The 16,141-nt window shown below is 40.9% G+C and overlaps 2 protein-coding genes across 2 annotated transcripts; both read right to left on the bottom strand.

Moving 5' to 3' along the window:
- Positions 1-3,204: 3,204 nt before the first annotated feature.
- Positions 3,205-14,059, bottom strand: LOC116575959 (olfactory receptor 6K3-like; the record flags this gene model as incomplete). Its single annotated transcript, XM_032317576.1, has 4 exons — positions 14,008-14,059; positions 13,708-13,850; positions 4,117-4,167; positions 3,205-4,059 (listed from the first exon to the last, which is right to left on the bottom strand). Coding segments are annotated over exons 1-4 (1,101 nt in total), but the record flags the coding sequence as incomplete, so codon positions are not given.
- Positions 14,060-14,284: 225 nt separating this feature from the next.
- Positions 14,285-15,235, bottom strand: LOC116575958 (olfactory receptor 6K3-like). Its single transcript, XM_032317575.1, has one exon. The coding sequence runs from the start codon at positions 15,233-15,235 to the stop codon at positions 14,285-14,287; it is 951 nt and encodes a 316-aa protein (XP_032173466.1).
- Between the last annotated feature and the right edge of the window lie 906 nt (positions 15,236-16,141).

Raw genomic sequence — 16,141 nt, 5'->3', positions numbered from 1 at the left:
ATGGCCATGCGGCCGGAGTCTCCCCAACATATGGCTCGAGGCTGGATCGGTAGCCAAAGACGGGTAAGACTGATCCCTCACCATAGCAACCTAAGACAGGGGCTCCTCGATCCGGGGGGAATACCCGATGACGGGTAAGCGTGTGTGTTGAGGATTGGCAACCTAAGACAGGCACAATCCCTGCCATATATAAAAGAAAAGGGGGAGATGTGGGGAGCCATGCACTTGTGGATGGCAGTCACGTAGGTGACTAGGCCCAGGACAATGGGACCGTGAATGTTTAACCCAAGGAAATTGGGTGCGTTCATGGATGACGCCAATTCAATGCCTATAGTCATAAGTTGGGTATATTATTAATTTAACAAGTCATGGGATAAGCACAAGACATGCAGAACAATGGGCACCTGCAGAGTCACGTAGATGCTCACGGGCACCTCACATGCTCTTCGATAAGGTCACCTGTAGGACTTATGATTGGTGTATAGGTATAGCGCGTGATGTGATGTATGATCCTTATGTAAGCTTTGGGACTATAATAGGGGGCTAAAATTGTGGTGTGGGGTTCCTGGATCAAGATATGTAGAAGACTGACAATAAAGAAGTTTGCCACTCAACCTCGTCTGCGGGTCGTTCTTACGGGTCGAGAGCGACACGGTCTGAAAAGGAAGTATGACAATTTACTTTCAGTGACAATCCTAATCAAGTCTGGAAAAAATGACCTCTTGAAAGATGGCATCAAAATGGAGTATCTTGTTTCATATATACCCGTGCCCAGCACAGGCTCCCCCTACACTCGTCACGGCTCTCCGCCAACATTCGAAGCTTCTGAGTCTTCCGGTTATGATGTTCTTATTCTTATGTGTGCTGAGTGAATTCTTTCTCAAGACATCCACCTGCACTCACCTCTACCAAAGACCACAGGGACTGCTCTGCCTGTGTGGGTCTCCGGGCCCTTGGTATTCCTCCAGATGTTGTATATATTATACAAATAATATAATATAGTGTCATATAATATATTTTATAGCACACACATAATATAATATATTTTATAACACAACACACACACATACATATATATATACACACACACATACATATATATATAAATATATATATAAATATATATATAAATATATATATATATATATATATTTTTTTTTTAACAGGCATCCCAGGGAAGAGCAGGAAGGGGACGTGGGTGTCATAGGGGATTCCTGCCCTGCACCACAGTGGAGAGCATCACTTTCCCTCGTGGGTTTAATTAGCAGAAAGATCCTCTCTGTACTCTTGTCTCATTAGATTTTAAGATCAAAGTTGTCACCAAGTATTTTTTTCCTGACTGTACTTATCCCTCTGAACACGGCGAGCCACTTTCTCCAGGGACGTGCGTCTATCAGGGCGTCATGCAAAGAGCTGTTTGTGTTGGTCCTGCTCTTCTCACATGAACAAACACGTGCGGAAAGTCTTGAACGAAATATACCGAAACCAGAAAAAAAGCTTGAAAGAATATTTAATAAAAAATAAGATCATTTCCTAATAGGCATGTCACTGGGGGCTGTGCCAGTATTGAAGTGAGGGGAAAATGTCACTTTCTTCTCCTGCCGCAAATGAATGTGGACCTCTGTGGCCCTGAACAATTTACGTTGGTCCCGCTCACCTCTCTGCTGACAATGTCTCCCCTTTTTTCATGGGATTATTCTGTGCTCCATATGCTCAATCCACTGCTCTGTGAAAACTCAGATTTCTACCCCTCCTCCTCCTCCTCCTCCTCCTCCTCTTCCTCCTTCTTCTTCCTCTCTACAATCTGTTAGCTTTTATTATGTAATCTTCTTGGAAATACGTATGGGATTTTTGATGAGAACACATACTTTCTTTCTCTTTTGAGTTTTGTCTAACGTTTCTTCCTGTGACTTAGGGGCCTATTTTCCTTGTCTAACTTCTTATAATATTTTTCCTTGAATTTCAAAAATAATAAGCCATGGGAATAAAAGGCACAGTATAGAGAACATAGTGATGTTGTGATAGCGTTGTGTGGTGACAGATGGCAGCCACACTTGTGGCCATAAAGAGAAGCTGGATCACTATATTGTATACCGGAAACTAATGTAACATTGTGTGCCAACTATACTCAAGTTAAAGATAGAAAAAAATCACATGAGGGATCTGAAAAAATTTAACTGGCAAAATTGTATTTCTGATGATATAGCATAGTGTGACCTGGTCTATTTCATTTGAACAACTTTATTGAGATATAATTTGTATCCAGAGACCATATGTAATGTACACAATGGGATGAATGTGGACACACACACACACCACACATAATCACCACACTGACGTAACAGATGTATCCAGCACCTCCCAGAGCTGGTTCATGTTTCAGGTCGCAATGCTTGTATGGAGTAAAGTATGAACCTTCACCTCCTCTACAGATCTTACACTCTTAACCACTCTGTTTTGTAATCTGTACTTGTTACTGATGCCTTTGGAATAATAGTAATAATAATAATAATACTTACATAGTAACAATAAAATTAATGTCTCAAAATCTATTTTAATGGCTTAAACATCATATTTCCTTTCTCTTATCTCTCAATCTTTGTGAATCTGATACATTAAATGCGTATAAATAAAATAAATGTGTGAAATGAAATAAGTAGAAGCTATCAGTGTGTCAATGGATGAATTATATGAATTATATGTTAGTTTTTTTTTTTTTTTTTACACAATTGTATTTATTTGACAGAGATCACAGAGAAGCTGGCGGGTGGGGAGGAAGCAGGATCCCTGCTGAGCAAAGAGCCCAATGTGGGGCTTGATCCCAGGACCCTGAGATCATAACCTGAGCCGAAGACAGAGGCTTAACCCACTGAGCCACCCAGGCACCCCTATATGTTAGTTTTATGGTTTAGTATGTCAGGGTAACATTCAAAATCAGAGGGGCTAAGACCTAGCTAGCATCAACTTGCAGATGCAATGAACACTTTCTGAAGGCAGAGAAGCTTCTTTTTTTTTTTTTTTAAGATATTATATATTTATTTGAGAAAAAGAGAGAGCATGAGTGGGGTGGGCAGAGGGAGAGGAAAAAAGCAGACTTCCCACCGAGCAGGAAACCTGATTTGGAGCTTGACCCAGGACCTGGGATCATGACCTGAGCCAAAGGCAGATGTTTAACGGACTGAGCCACCCAGGCGCCCCAGGACAGAGAAGCTTCTTGATTGCAGCCTTCATATCCTTGTTTCTCAAGCTGTAGATGATAGGGTTGAAAAAGGGTGCAAGAACAGCAAACATCAGTGCAATAACTGTGTCCAAAATGGGTGGGAAAGTCACAGTAAACCGCAGGTACATGAGGGACACGCTGCCGTAGAACATCAGAAAGACACCAAGGTGAGACGCACAGGTGGAAAAGGCCTTTTGGCGGCCTTCAACAGAAGGGATCTTCAGGATCACAGTGATGATTCTGATATAAGAGAGAGCAATAATCAGGACAGAGAAGATGATGGCCACAGCATGGATCACATCCTCAATCAGAATCACTGACGTGTCTGTACAGGCCAACTGCAGCACAGGCTCAAAGTCACAGAATATCTGACGGATCTGGTTGGGTCCACAGAAGGGCACTGTGGAAATCCACACAATCTCTGGGAGCAACACAAGAAAGCCAAAGATGCAAGAGCCCGCAGAGAGCTGAGCACAGAGCCGGGGGGTCATAATGGTCGGGTAACGGAGAGGGTTGCAGATGGCTACATACCTGTCAATGGCCATGGTGGTCAACAAGATGCCCTCCGAATTTCCAAGTGAATGGAAGAAGTACATCTGCAAGAGGCAGCCAGTAATGGAGATGGTCTTCTTCTCACTGATGAGGTTGGAGAGCATCTTGGGAATGGTGGTTGTGGTATACCAGATCTCCAGAAAGGAGAAGACGCTGATGAAATTGTACATGGGGTTGTGGAGACGGGTGTCCATCCTGACTGCAAAAAATACAGTGAGATTCCCGATAACAATAAATGTGTAGATGATGAGCAGAGGAATGAAGAGGAGGAGGCTACCATCTTCAAACTGGGGGAATCCAGAGAAGAGAAACTCTGTCACTGTCGAGGTTCGGTTAGTTCTTACCATGATCTCAGCGGCTTTAATTGTCACAGGTAGAAAGACACAGCTCCCTCCCTAGATGAAACATAAAGAGTTAGATCTCTTGGCTCATGTAAGAGTCAAAGGAAGGTAGATGATCTAACTCCATCATTCTTGGATTAATTAAGCAGATATCTATTTAGTCTCTATTACATGCCAAATACAACTGTACACTTGTATTTTAATTTGGTAGTAAAGAAAGCACTCTGTATTCATGGAGCTGATATTCCAATGTAGGAGGCAAATAATAATAAATAAGATATTAACAATGTCATGTTTATAAGCTACAATAACTAAAATAAAGTAGAATATTAGGGATACTAAAAGTGATCACCTTTTATAAGAATTCCCCTAAATTATTGTGAATCACACTAGTTAAATTCTCTAATGTTTCCTGACTATGGATTAGACATTGCAAATTTATATTCTGCACTTTCTGAAAAATCCCGTTTTCACTATTCTGCTCCTTTTTCAGACCACAGTGTGGTTAGAGAAGAGGGAAAATTTTTTAGGCAAATATATCGAGGTTAAGCTATGGTAGGAAACTATTTCCAGCAACAAAAAAGATATAGCTTGTGGAGACTGGCCAGCCCAGAGGGAAGAGCTGGGAGGAACTGAGCTTTAGGGTTCCGGAAGAAGAAAGAAGCCTCAGTGGGTGAACTTGGAGCTCCCTCTTTAGAACCTCCTTGAAATCTTTCAGTCAGACTTCTAGATGTCAGTCCATCAGATATATTGAAAAGAAGCAGTTTCTTATGGAGATAGCTAAGTCTTCCCACACAGAACATTTATACCTTAACAAAGACCATCAAAAAATGAGAAAGATGGGGCCAAAATGTGAGAGTCCGGGACAATTCACATCCCTTGAAAGTGTCAGGAAGCATGAAGAGGTCTCTAAAGTCAGTACAAGGAAACTCATCAGGTGTACCTGGGACTCTTCCTCCCCTGGCAATTCAGAAACCTAGTCTATCAGAGATAGAAAATCAGTTGAAGAGAAATGTTGAGAACACCAAGGAAGCTGGAAGTTAAGTTCTCTTTTGAGATAATGTTGAGCCATTTAAAAATGAGCTCCTCATATGATTAAATTAGAGCACTTGATTATGCTGTATGCCAATATTCCCTGGGAAGACAGCCAAATAGTTCCCCGAGCTGCTACTATTTGAAAAATTACCCATAAGCAGAACCAATGTAAAGCTTACAACTTTACTGAAGAGTGGCATCTGAAATTCCAAGTTAACATGAGGCATTTGAAACATAGATGGACCCAAAGAAAAAAATCTTTGGCTCATTCTGAGATGTTTTTCAGAGATCTCATTACAAAATTGAATATATATATATTTGAAAAAGATCTTTTAAGAACTGCTTTATGTAGAACTAAATTTGACAAATATCGGTTGCAGCTTCTAGAAAACCAAGTGCCCACAGAAAATTAGGAAATGTTGCTTACACGTTTACGTGTAAATCCCTCAGATTTCATAAAATATTATGTTAAGTGTTTTTCTATAGTTATCAATTGTCATTATTTCTTCTGCTCATTATAGAGCATCTGATACATTAATATTCATATATAAGAATGTATACATTACATATAATATATAGATTCATTCAATGCAATCTCACTTAAAATCCAAGTAGGGTGTTTTTTATAGATATTAAGAAGCTAACTCTAAAATATATATGAAAATACAAGGGACTAGGGAAAACATTGTGAAAAAAAGAGAGCAAACCTAGAGGACAAGACTGCTGATAACATTTCCAGATTCACTATAATGCTAAAAAAAAATCAAGATAGTGTAGTACTATCAAGAGAATAGACACATTGATCAATGGAACTAAATAGAGTATAAAAATAGACATTCATACAAATGGTCAAGCCAGAGAGAAAAAAGCATTTTTGGCAAATTGTACTGGGAAAACTGGAAACAAATGTGCTCAAAAAAAGTTTTGCATCATATACAAGAATTAACACAAAATGGATCATAGAACTAAATGTAAAACCAAAAACCATAAAATATCTCCCAGAAACTAGAAGAGAACTTCTTTATGGCCTTTGGTTCAACAAAAATGTATATGCCAGGGGTGCCTGGGTGGCTCAGTGGGTTAAAGCCTCTGCCTTCAGCTCAGGGTCCTGGGATCGAGTCCCGCATCGGGCTCTCTGCTCAGCAGGGAGCCTGCTTCCCTCTCTCTCTCTCCGCCTGCCTCTCTGCCTACTTGTCATCTCTCTTTCTCTGTCAAATAAATAAATAAAATCTTTAAAAAAAATGTATATGCCAGAACATCAAAAGCACAGTAAGTAAAAGAAGAAAAAAAAAAAACCTGACAAATTGAGTTTCACCAAAATTGATTGCTCTGCAAACCACACTATTAAGGGAATGAAAAGAAAAGCCATTCTGGGAGAAAGAGTTTGTGAGACATGTATCCAACAGAAGACATACCCAAAATACATGAAAACTCAAAAACTCTTAAAGCCACAGTGAGACACATCACCATAACATATCTATAAGAACAATCACATTTTTTTAAAGCAAAACAGCTGGTGATGCCAAAGGCCAGGGGAAGTATAGAGCGACTAGATCTCTCCTATAGCGCTGGTAGGAATGCAAAATGGTGTGGCCAGGAAGGTTGATTTCGGCAGTTTCCTATGAAGTCAAACATACATTCAACATGTCACCTGGCAACTCCACTCCTAAGTATTAACCCAAAAGAAATGAAAACTTGTTTACATCACTATCCGACACTTGAAACCTATTTTAGCATACATGTTAGCTAATTAGAGTTTAAATAGAAGCTTGGAAAAAAATGGAAGTTTATGATCACACCAACACCTGTAAGCAAATATTTATCAAGGCTTTATTTATAAAACTGCAAGCAACCCTAATGGTCTCTGACTGGTAAAGGGATACACGAACTTGGCATATCCATGCAATGAACTACCCCTTAGCAATGAAAATGAGTAACATGTACACAACGCAGACTAATCTCCAATGCATGGTGATAAGAGAAAAAAGCCGAAGTCTGCATATTGCATGATTCCATTTATATGACTATTGTGGACTGAATATTTTCCGTCCCTGCCCCTCTCATTCCTGTGTTGAAACCTCACTTCCCAAAGTGATAGTACTAGGAGATGGAGCTTTGGGAAGGTAATAAGAACTAGATGAGCTCATGAGTGGCATTAGTTCCCTTCTAGGAGTCTGAAGAGAACATCTTCGATCTGCTGCCTGCAGGAGCAGATACAGAGAGAAGCAGTCATCTACAAAGCAGACAGCAAGTCTTCCTGACCTGGACCTCAGAGTTCCGGGCTGCAGAGCTGCTGCATATAACTGTCTTGTATAAGCCACCCTATCTCTGGTACTTCTGCTACAGCAGCCTGAACCAATTAAGACAGAAACTGATACCAAGAAGGAGGGATACTACTCGAATGAATACCTAAAAATGTGGATGCAGCCTTGGAACTGGGCAATAGGCAGAGGCCAGAAGAGTTTAAGAAAAGTATTTTGTGCCTGAGAAAAGGTCAGTCCCAGGTGGGTGAAATGTGGTAGTACCCTACATCTGTAGGAGATCATTCGTGGCAACTTGGACTCATCACTCCGGTCCTGCCAAGCCCAACTCCAAGCAGATCAGGAGAGCAGTGGGGGCCCATGGGAGTCCCCAGGAACAGACTTGCCCTTCCTGGTCTTCTGGACTCTGCAAAGCTTAGAACAGTTGAATGGAGGGGCTTGGAGAAACCCAGGAAAGGAATCCACAGGCTGTCCTGAAATCCACAGAAATGTTAGGCTGACCCAAGCCCCAGGTGGATGGAATCAACTTGTGATTAACAAAGGGACCGTATTTAAGTTATGCAAAAGTTTTTGAATAAAGGACTTGAGAGTCCAAGACACAGTTATAAAATAATAAGGGGACAGGAGATTTAGCCTACACCTCAAATATGTACATGCACTGAGGGGCCGAGGTGAACCCTGTGTGGTTTTCAGACCGGATGTTAATCTTTTAATAGAATCTGGGATGCTTATGTTTAAGCAAAATCAATGTCCTACTCTACAGAAATTAATGTGTCAATTCAAAAGGTACCCATTGGACCCGGTCCCACTTGGAGAAAGGAAGGTGAATATAAAAATAAGTCTGGGGCGTACAGACCATGCTCAGTTTGACTCAATTCCTTGGAATAATGTTTTCAGGAATAGGCTCTTCAGATGCATCTGACCTCTTTACTCATGACCCTATTTGGTTTATGTTCCTAGCCACATGACGAGGAACAGAGACCAGTATGTAAAATGGTGTCCTCCTGGATCAGAATTAATTTAGAGAAACTCTGAGGCTGTGAAAGCAGAGGAACAGTCTGATTATTAGGGAAAAAGTCTTAAGATTCCATCATCACACCCCAGGAAAAAACATAACATCATCACTAATTTTTAATCCCACAAGTGTCTCTCTTCCCCCTGAGCCTAATTCCACTCGGCCACTCACGCAATCTCAAACATGCCTGCAGATACCATCATTTAAGTCAGTAGAAGGAGCTCAAGCTGAATGTCCTTTTCCTCTACACAGGACAAGCTTACAACTTGGACTCATGAGTCTTCTCCTCTTACCTCCTGCTGAGACAAAGGGGATCCTTTCCCTGGGTTAATGCAGCTAAAGCCCCTTCAGTTTATCAGGTGGACCATTGTGCCTGTTCCTAAAGTCTTCTTGGGAAGATTTCTCTACTGGAGATTTCCCTAATGATCAGAGAGAAATATCAGTTCCATTTCCCTACAGATTAATTAATGGAAGCTTCTGTGATCTTTCCTCATTAGCTCTCCTTAGTAAGAGGAACTCCAAGAGTCCTTTTAAAGTATGAGTCCCCTTTGGAAGATTTCCTGAGAATAAATAGATTAAATAAATACATATTATTTTTTTCAAGTTTTGAGGAAAAAATGACATTCATCACTATATAGACATACAGCATGATGGTTTGACTTACATCTATTGTGAAATGATTATAATAGGTTCAGCTAACATCCACCTTCCCATGTTGATATAATGCAAAGAAAAAAGGAAAAAAATTCCCATTGTGATGAGAAGTCTTATAATTTCCTCTCTTAACAACTGCCCTGTATACCATACAACAGCGTTAGCTCTGATCATTATGTCGGTATATCTCTAGGACTTACTTATGTTATAACTGAAAGTTCGTACATTCTGACCCCCTTCCTTCAGTTCCCCCTGCCCTCCCCACCACCTCTACTGGAGTCAGATCTTTTTCTGTGAGTTTTACTTTTTAAAATTCCACGTGTAAGTGAGATCATATAGTATTTGTCTTTCTCTGTTTGACTTATTTCACTTAGAATAATGTCCTCAAGCTCCTTCCATGTTGCGGCAAATGGCAGAGTTTCCTTTTTTGTTTTTTTAAAGATTTTTTATTTATTTTTTTGTCAGAGAGAGAGCGAGCGAGAGCGAGCACAGGCAGACAGAGTGGAAGGCAGAGGCAGAGGGAGAAGCAGGCTCCCTGCGGAGCAAGGAGCTCAATGCGGGACTCGATCCCAGGACGCTGGGATCATGACCTGAGCCGAAGGCAGCTGCTTAACCAACTGAGCCACCCAGGCATCCCAGAATTTCCTTTTTTATGGCTGAATAATATTCCCCTAGATATAAAGCTCTGGACTTAGACCTCTAGATCGAGTTCTGGTGGACTATATATATATATATGTATATTGTATGTATACATATATATGTATGTAGTAGAATATTGTACACATATACAGTGGAATATTTTATACATATATTCCATACAGTGGAATATTTATACATATTACATTTTTCTTATTCATGCTTCCATTGATGGACACTTAAGTTGTTCCCATGGATTGGCTATTGTAAATAATACGGCTGTGAATGTGGGAGTTGTAAACATGGGAGTGAAGATATATTTTCAAGTTTGTGTTTTCATTTTCTTTGGATATAGTCTCAGAAGTGGAGTTGCTGAATCATACGGTGTTTCTATTTTTAATTTTTTTGAGGAACCTCTATACTGTTTTGCACAGTGGCTGCACCAATTTACATTCCCACCAACAGGGCACAAAAGTTCTCTTTTTATCCAAACCTTGCTAACACTTGTTATCTCTTGTCTTTTTGATCGGGAATGTTCTAATGGGTGTGAGATTATAGCTCATTGTGATTTTGACATGCATTTTCCTAACGACTAGTGATGTTGAGCCCCTTTTCCTGTGTCTGGTGGCCGTCCATGTATCTTTGGAGAAATATCTATTTAGGTCCTTGATTCATTTAATTGGGTTGTGGATTTGTTCTTCAGTTGGAGGAGTTCTTTATATATTTTGGATATAATATCCAAACATATATAATGTATTCATATTGGATATAGTATCCACCTTATCGTATAGAGGGTTTGCAATTTTTTCCCCATCCCATAGGTTATCTTTTCACTTTGTTGATGGTTTCTTTTGCTGGTTGGTTCCCTCCCTCCCCTAACCCAGGTTCTTTTGTCACACTGGAGGAACCCGAGGCTCAGGGGAAACCTCTCCATGCGCTGGCCTGGAGGAAGGGTGATGGGTCAACTTATAGCCACTTCTCTTCGCCTTCTACAGCAGTGTGTCCTGGTCTCTGTGGTGCAGGGTGCTTTAGTCTTACTCATGAGTTCTATGGTTCTCTCAGTGTGTCCTAGTTTTGAATAGGTTTTTTTTTTTTTTTTCCCTTCTCTACTCTCTGAAAATATGGTGGTGTTTTTCAAGGTCTGTTCAGTTTCCCTGAAACACAATTTCCATTGCAATAGCTTTGTTGATTATGTTAGAGGCTATGAAAGTTTTGTTTACTTTACTGAAGATACTCCTTTACCACCAGTTCCAAATACAGACCATTCATTACCCAACTCTTTGAGCCCATACATGTGTTTAGTTCCCGTGATTTCATTGAAGACTTTGGCACAATGTGAGGACACCAGTAATCTCTATATTGCAAAGGAAATGGCACAATCCTAACACCTCTTTGCATCCGAGCCCCTTGCAAGGTGATTTCACAGCTTTTACCATCAAGAGGTGACGTTTCATTCCCTCCTCTGAGTCCCTCTTGTGATATGATTTAGCCTTTAAATGCAACAGATGTCATGTGTCATGCAAGACGTCATGTGCCAGTTCTGAGCCTAGTGCTCAGGAAGCCCTAGATACTGAGGCTGGATACGTAGTGTCAATGCCCATACCAGCCACTGTGTGAACAGACAGACCAGCCTGTGGCAGGGGAAGCGACAGAGGCAAGAGAGCACAGCTGTCTTACCTACTGCCACCCTGGTTCAGCCAGCTGTGGACCCTGGATCCACGAACGGACCAGGACAAGAAGAACCACCTCTTTGGTTCCAGCCCAACCTGTCAACCCACAGATTATGAGACAAATAGTTTCTGTCTCAAGTTGCTAATTTTTTTAGCGACTAAATTTTTTAGCGACTTTTTAGTGACTCCTCTGTTTTTCCCTGTAGCGAAAGATAATGCTGCCAGGACTGTTGCCCCTCTGCATATCTGTATGACTAAGTCCTTGTCCAAATGTGACTTTCTAAGTGAGGTCCAAGACGACCACTGAACTTAAAATTGTGATCTCCTTACTCACCCCAGACCCTCTTTTCCTGACACATTTTCTCTTCTATTTCCCACAGAACACAGTTTCATATAATTTGTTAGTTTTCTGGTTTATCGTGAATATGTATTTTAAACAATATCTCCCCTCAACATAGTGTTAGCTACATAAAGGCAGGAAATTTTTCTCAATTGTATCCCGAGCACCAGAAACAGTGCTTGACTTAGTAGCCTCAGTAAATTATTTGTTCCAGAGATAGGTCACATAATAACTTCTGCAGTGGTTTAGCATCTTTTAAACTCAGCAAGATGTTAGAGCTAACTACTGAAATAGGTAATAGAATCAAAAACTATTATTTGTACTTCTTTCTAAGGAATTTATATGTATTTATATTTTATGTAGTCCCATTATTTAAGACAGTTTGACCTTTTAGAACACCAAATCTAACTTGTAATTCCAACTTTAAATTTGTAATATGGCAAATAATTTATACTTAAAAAAAAGACTTTATTTATTTATTTGAGAGAGAGACAGTGAGAGAGAGCATGAGCGAGGAGAAGGTCAGAGGGAGAAGCAGACTCCCCATGGAGCTGGGAGCCCGATGCGGGACTTGATCCTGGGTCTCCAGGATCGTGACCTGAGCTGAAGGCAGTTGCTTAACCAACTGAGCCACCCAGGCACCCTAATTTATACTTTTTAAAAATCAACTTTATTGGGGTGCCTGGGTGGCTTAGTGGGTTGAGCCTCTGCCTTTGACTCAGGTCATGATCTCAGGGTCCTGGGATCAAGCCCCACATCAGGCTCTCTGCTCAGCAGGGAGCCTGCTTCCTCCTCTCTCTGCCTGCCTCTCTGCCTACTTGCGATCTCTGTCTGTCAAATAAATAATTAAATAAATAATCAACTTCATTGAGATAAAATTTATAGTTAATAAAATTCAAAATTTTCGGTTTGTTATTTAAAACTGAAATTTTACCATGTCTGTCACAGTATGGAAACATTTGAAAGGACTTGGGATTAGTTATATTTATAATTTTTGTTTCTTCCCTTTATATTATAGAGGCTGTTTTTAAAACCTGTGGGGACTTTATTAAGTCAGAAAATTGAGATGCTTTTTAAAAAAAGTGTATATCATATTCAAATGTAGTTTAAAAGGATTTAATTGCCAAGTTTATAAATCACACCAAATATTTGTTAAACATCTTTAATAGAAACTGATAAAAATCTATATATTTATAAATGGAATGTTAAGATTTTTAAGCATGAATTCAAATATCAAAGAACTAGATTCCTTAATATTTACATCAAATACATTTAGCTCGATTTCATAACCAAAGAAACTTCAGTATAATTTTCTTCACACAGAAATTGTCTTTCTTAAGTTTCAAAAAGCTCATAAAAATACAGGAGAGGATTTGTGTATCCAGGAGTGAGGGGATAAAAGATGCTGCCCATACCCCAGGGTCCAGCTGGCCCTTCTTCCAGGGCAACAATCCCAAACGGATCCAAGAATTTATCCAGCTGCCCAGCCAGAGCTGACTGAGACTGGTTTCTTGGGTCCTATACTATTGATATTTCCATTCTGGACACCTGTCTCTTCTACCCTCACCTTCTGGCTGAGTTCTTACTCCAAAGCATCGACAATTCCCCTGTGTTCTTGGTTTGTTTCCCAGGGGAGCTGAGCCAACATTTCTTTTCCTACAGACATTTTACTCAGCCCCCAAGACTACTAATGTAGTTTGAGAGGAAGGCAGAGACCTTTGTCCAGGGGATAGAATGTGTGTGATTTTTTAAGTGTAGGCTCCAAGGCAGAGAAGGAGCTGGGGAGTAACGATTTGGAGCAAAAAAGCAAGAAGAAGAGAGACACCAAGGTGAGACTGATGTGGCACTTTAATAAACCTAACACAACACAGCATTTTAATATAGTGATGTTAATTTTAAAAATGGGCATGTATATATCTTTGCATAATTCCCATGTTTCTGCTTTGACCTCAAGCCTGTGTATCTCATCTATTTAATCTTTACGTTTCCCAGAGTGTCTGCTCCGGAATCTTTAAGACAACATGAAACATAACCACACGGGTGTCGGTGGCAGCAGGAGGGCACCGACGTCACGAAGCCGCTAGCGGCACATGCTGCTTTGTTGCTGTCATGAGTCAGGCCACAATCTGGGGTGAGTCTTAGGAATCAGAGATCCTCGTGAAGGCTGAAACCATCTCACTGATGCACAGCTTGTTAAGTTTTTAAATTGAGAAAAGAAAACTAATATAAGAGTATTGTGACTATAGAACGGAAGAGCAGTGTGTGAGAACTAAGTGTGATTACTGTTCAAGCTGGTAGTCTCCACTGGTTTGCAGAAGGTGATACCATCGTGCATGGAGCTACAAAGGGGGAAAGTCCGTATCATGATCTATAAATGATTCCAAGATGGGTGAATCACAGAAGAGCTTTCCCATCAGATCAAACGGTAATTCTTAGTTTAGAAAGTTGGGAAAAAATACCCAAACAGAAGCATGAAAAGTGCAGAAGGTAATTTCAGGAACTGATCTGTTAGCGTGTTAAACTTGCAGAGCTATTTCTTTGAACAGATGTGCGTGAACTCTCACAGGCTACCGGAGACATTGGACCTTTCCTGAAAACAGAGAACTCTCCTGATGGCATCTTTCATGTCCTTGTTCCTCAGACTGTAGATGATTGGGTTGAAAAGTGGGGCGAGGACAGCAAACATTAGGGCGGTGGCCTTGTCCAGCAGAGGTGGGAATGTGACAGAGAAACGCAGGTACATGAGGCCCACGCTACCAAAAAACAGCAAGAAAATAGTAATGTGGGCCGCACCGGTGGAGAACGCCTTCTGACGGCTGTCTCCTGAAGGAATCCTCAGGATCACGGCGATGATTCTCAGATATGAAAGGCTGATGATAGACACGGACGTCAGGATGGAAATAGCATGGATCACGTCTTCAACAAGAATCACGGACGTGTCTGCACAGGCTAAGCGCAGCACGGGTTCAAAGTCACAGAAGAGTTGATGGATTTGGTTGGGGCCGCAGAAGGGAAGAGTGGAAATCCACACTGTCTCTGGCAGCAGCATAAGGAAGCCAAAGAGGCAAGAGCCGGCGGAGAGCCGGATGCACAGCCGAGGGGTCATGATGACTGCGTAGCGGAGGGGGTTGCAGATGGCCACGTACCTGTCGATGGCCATCGCGGTGAGGACCAGGGCTTCTGTGACTCCGAGCGAGTGGAAAAAATACATCTGCAGGAGGCAGCCAACGAATGAGATGGTCTTCTGTTCACTGACCAGGTTGGAGAGCATCTTGGGGATGGTCACTGTGGTGTACCAGATCTCCAGGAAGGAGAACATGCCGATGAAATTGTACATGGGATTGTGGAGACGTGTATCCAACCGGATAGCACAGAAGATCGTGAAATTTCCAACAATAATGAACAGGTAAATAAACAGCAGGGGAACAAAAAGTAAGAGGCTTCTGTTCTCAAATGGAGGGAAATCGGAGAAATAGAACTCGGCCACCACTGTCTGGTTCTTCTGACCCATGCTTCCAGCAGGTTTGCTTGTCTGCTGATGAATCAGATACAGACAGTCAGAACCCTGCCTGCATTCAAGTAACAAATAGAACCTTTCTTTTCAAGCAGCTCAACTGCCTTGACATGAGGTTCATTAAGTAAAACATGTACGTGTGCTGCTTTGCAAACTATAGAGTGATCCTGTCTAACTTGCAAATACTAATCAGTAACTATATCTTACATTATCACCTATTTTGTTGGCTAAGCAAATAATTTTGCTATTTGGACCTTTAAGTTGGTACAAATTCTTCCAAGTGGCATTTTGGCCATTTTTATTGCGACTTCTGAGACTGTTTACAACCTGCCTTTCACCATATAGCATAAGGAAAATATTTTGAATATTCAAACATTATGTATAAAGGTTCACTGGAATATTTATTATAATAGTAAATTAGAAACAACTTAGGTAGGTAGGCATTTTTACTGTTTGAGATGAGATGTTAGAGGCACAAAATGAGTTGTGAAAAAATGATGCCCTCTGTGGGTAAGAATAAAACAATTTGAAGTGGGTGTCTTACACACAGAAATACTGGTACAGGCTTCCCTTGATCAGAATCCTTATCAAGCAAGGAGCAAAAAGATAAAGCCAAATATTATACTATATTTAATCTGCATTAAAATATAACAGCTTAGAGCCATGTGATAGAGCTGTGTGTGCAAATTCATTTTAACCTGTACCAAAGAGGAGTAGTTAATAGTTGAAGTATACAAATCTAGAAATCAACCCCTAGGCATGGTTCAGCAACATTTGAAAGACCCAGCAGCAGCCTCTACCCAACAGCAGGTTCGGCAAGAGCTTCAGGTATCCACGGCTGTAACCACACCATCAGGTTCACCAAGGAGCACTGAGCAGGTCTTCTCCAGAAACTGACATTTG

The sequence above is a fragment of the Mustela erminea genome, chromosome 17 (assembly GCF_009829155.1).
Source record: "Mustela erminea isolate mMusErm1 chromosome 17, mMusErm1.Pri, whole genome shotgun sequence".
NCBI classification, from domain to species: Eukaryota; Metazoa; Chordata; class Mammalia; order Carnivora; family Mustelidae; genus Mustela; species Mustela erminea.
This window is presented reverse-complemented; position numbering and strand designations above follow the sequence as displayed.

Coding starts and splice junctions, on each gene's coding strand:
- LOC116575958 (XM_032317575.1), bottom strand. CDS start 15,235: ATGGGTCAGAAGAACCAGACAGTGGTGGCCGAGTTCTATTTCTCCGAT.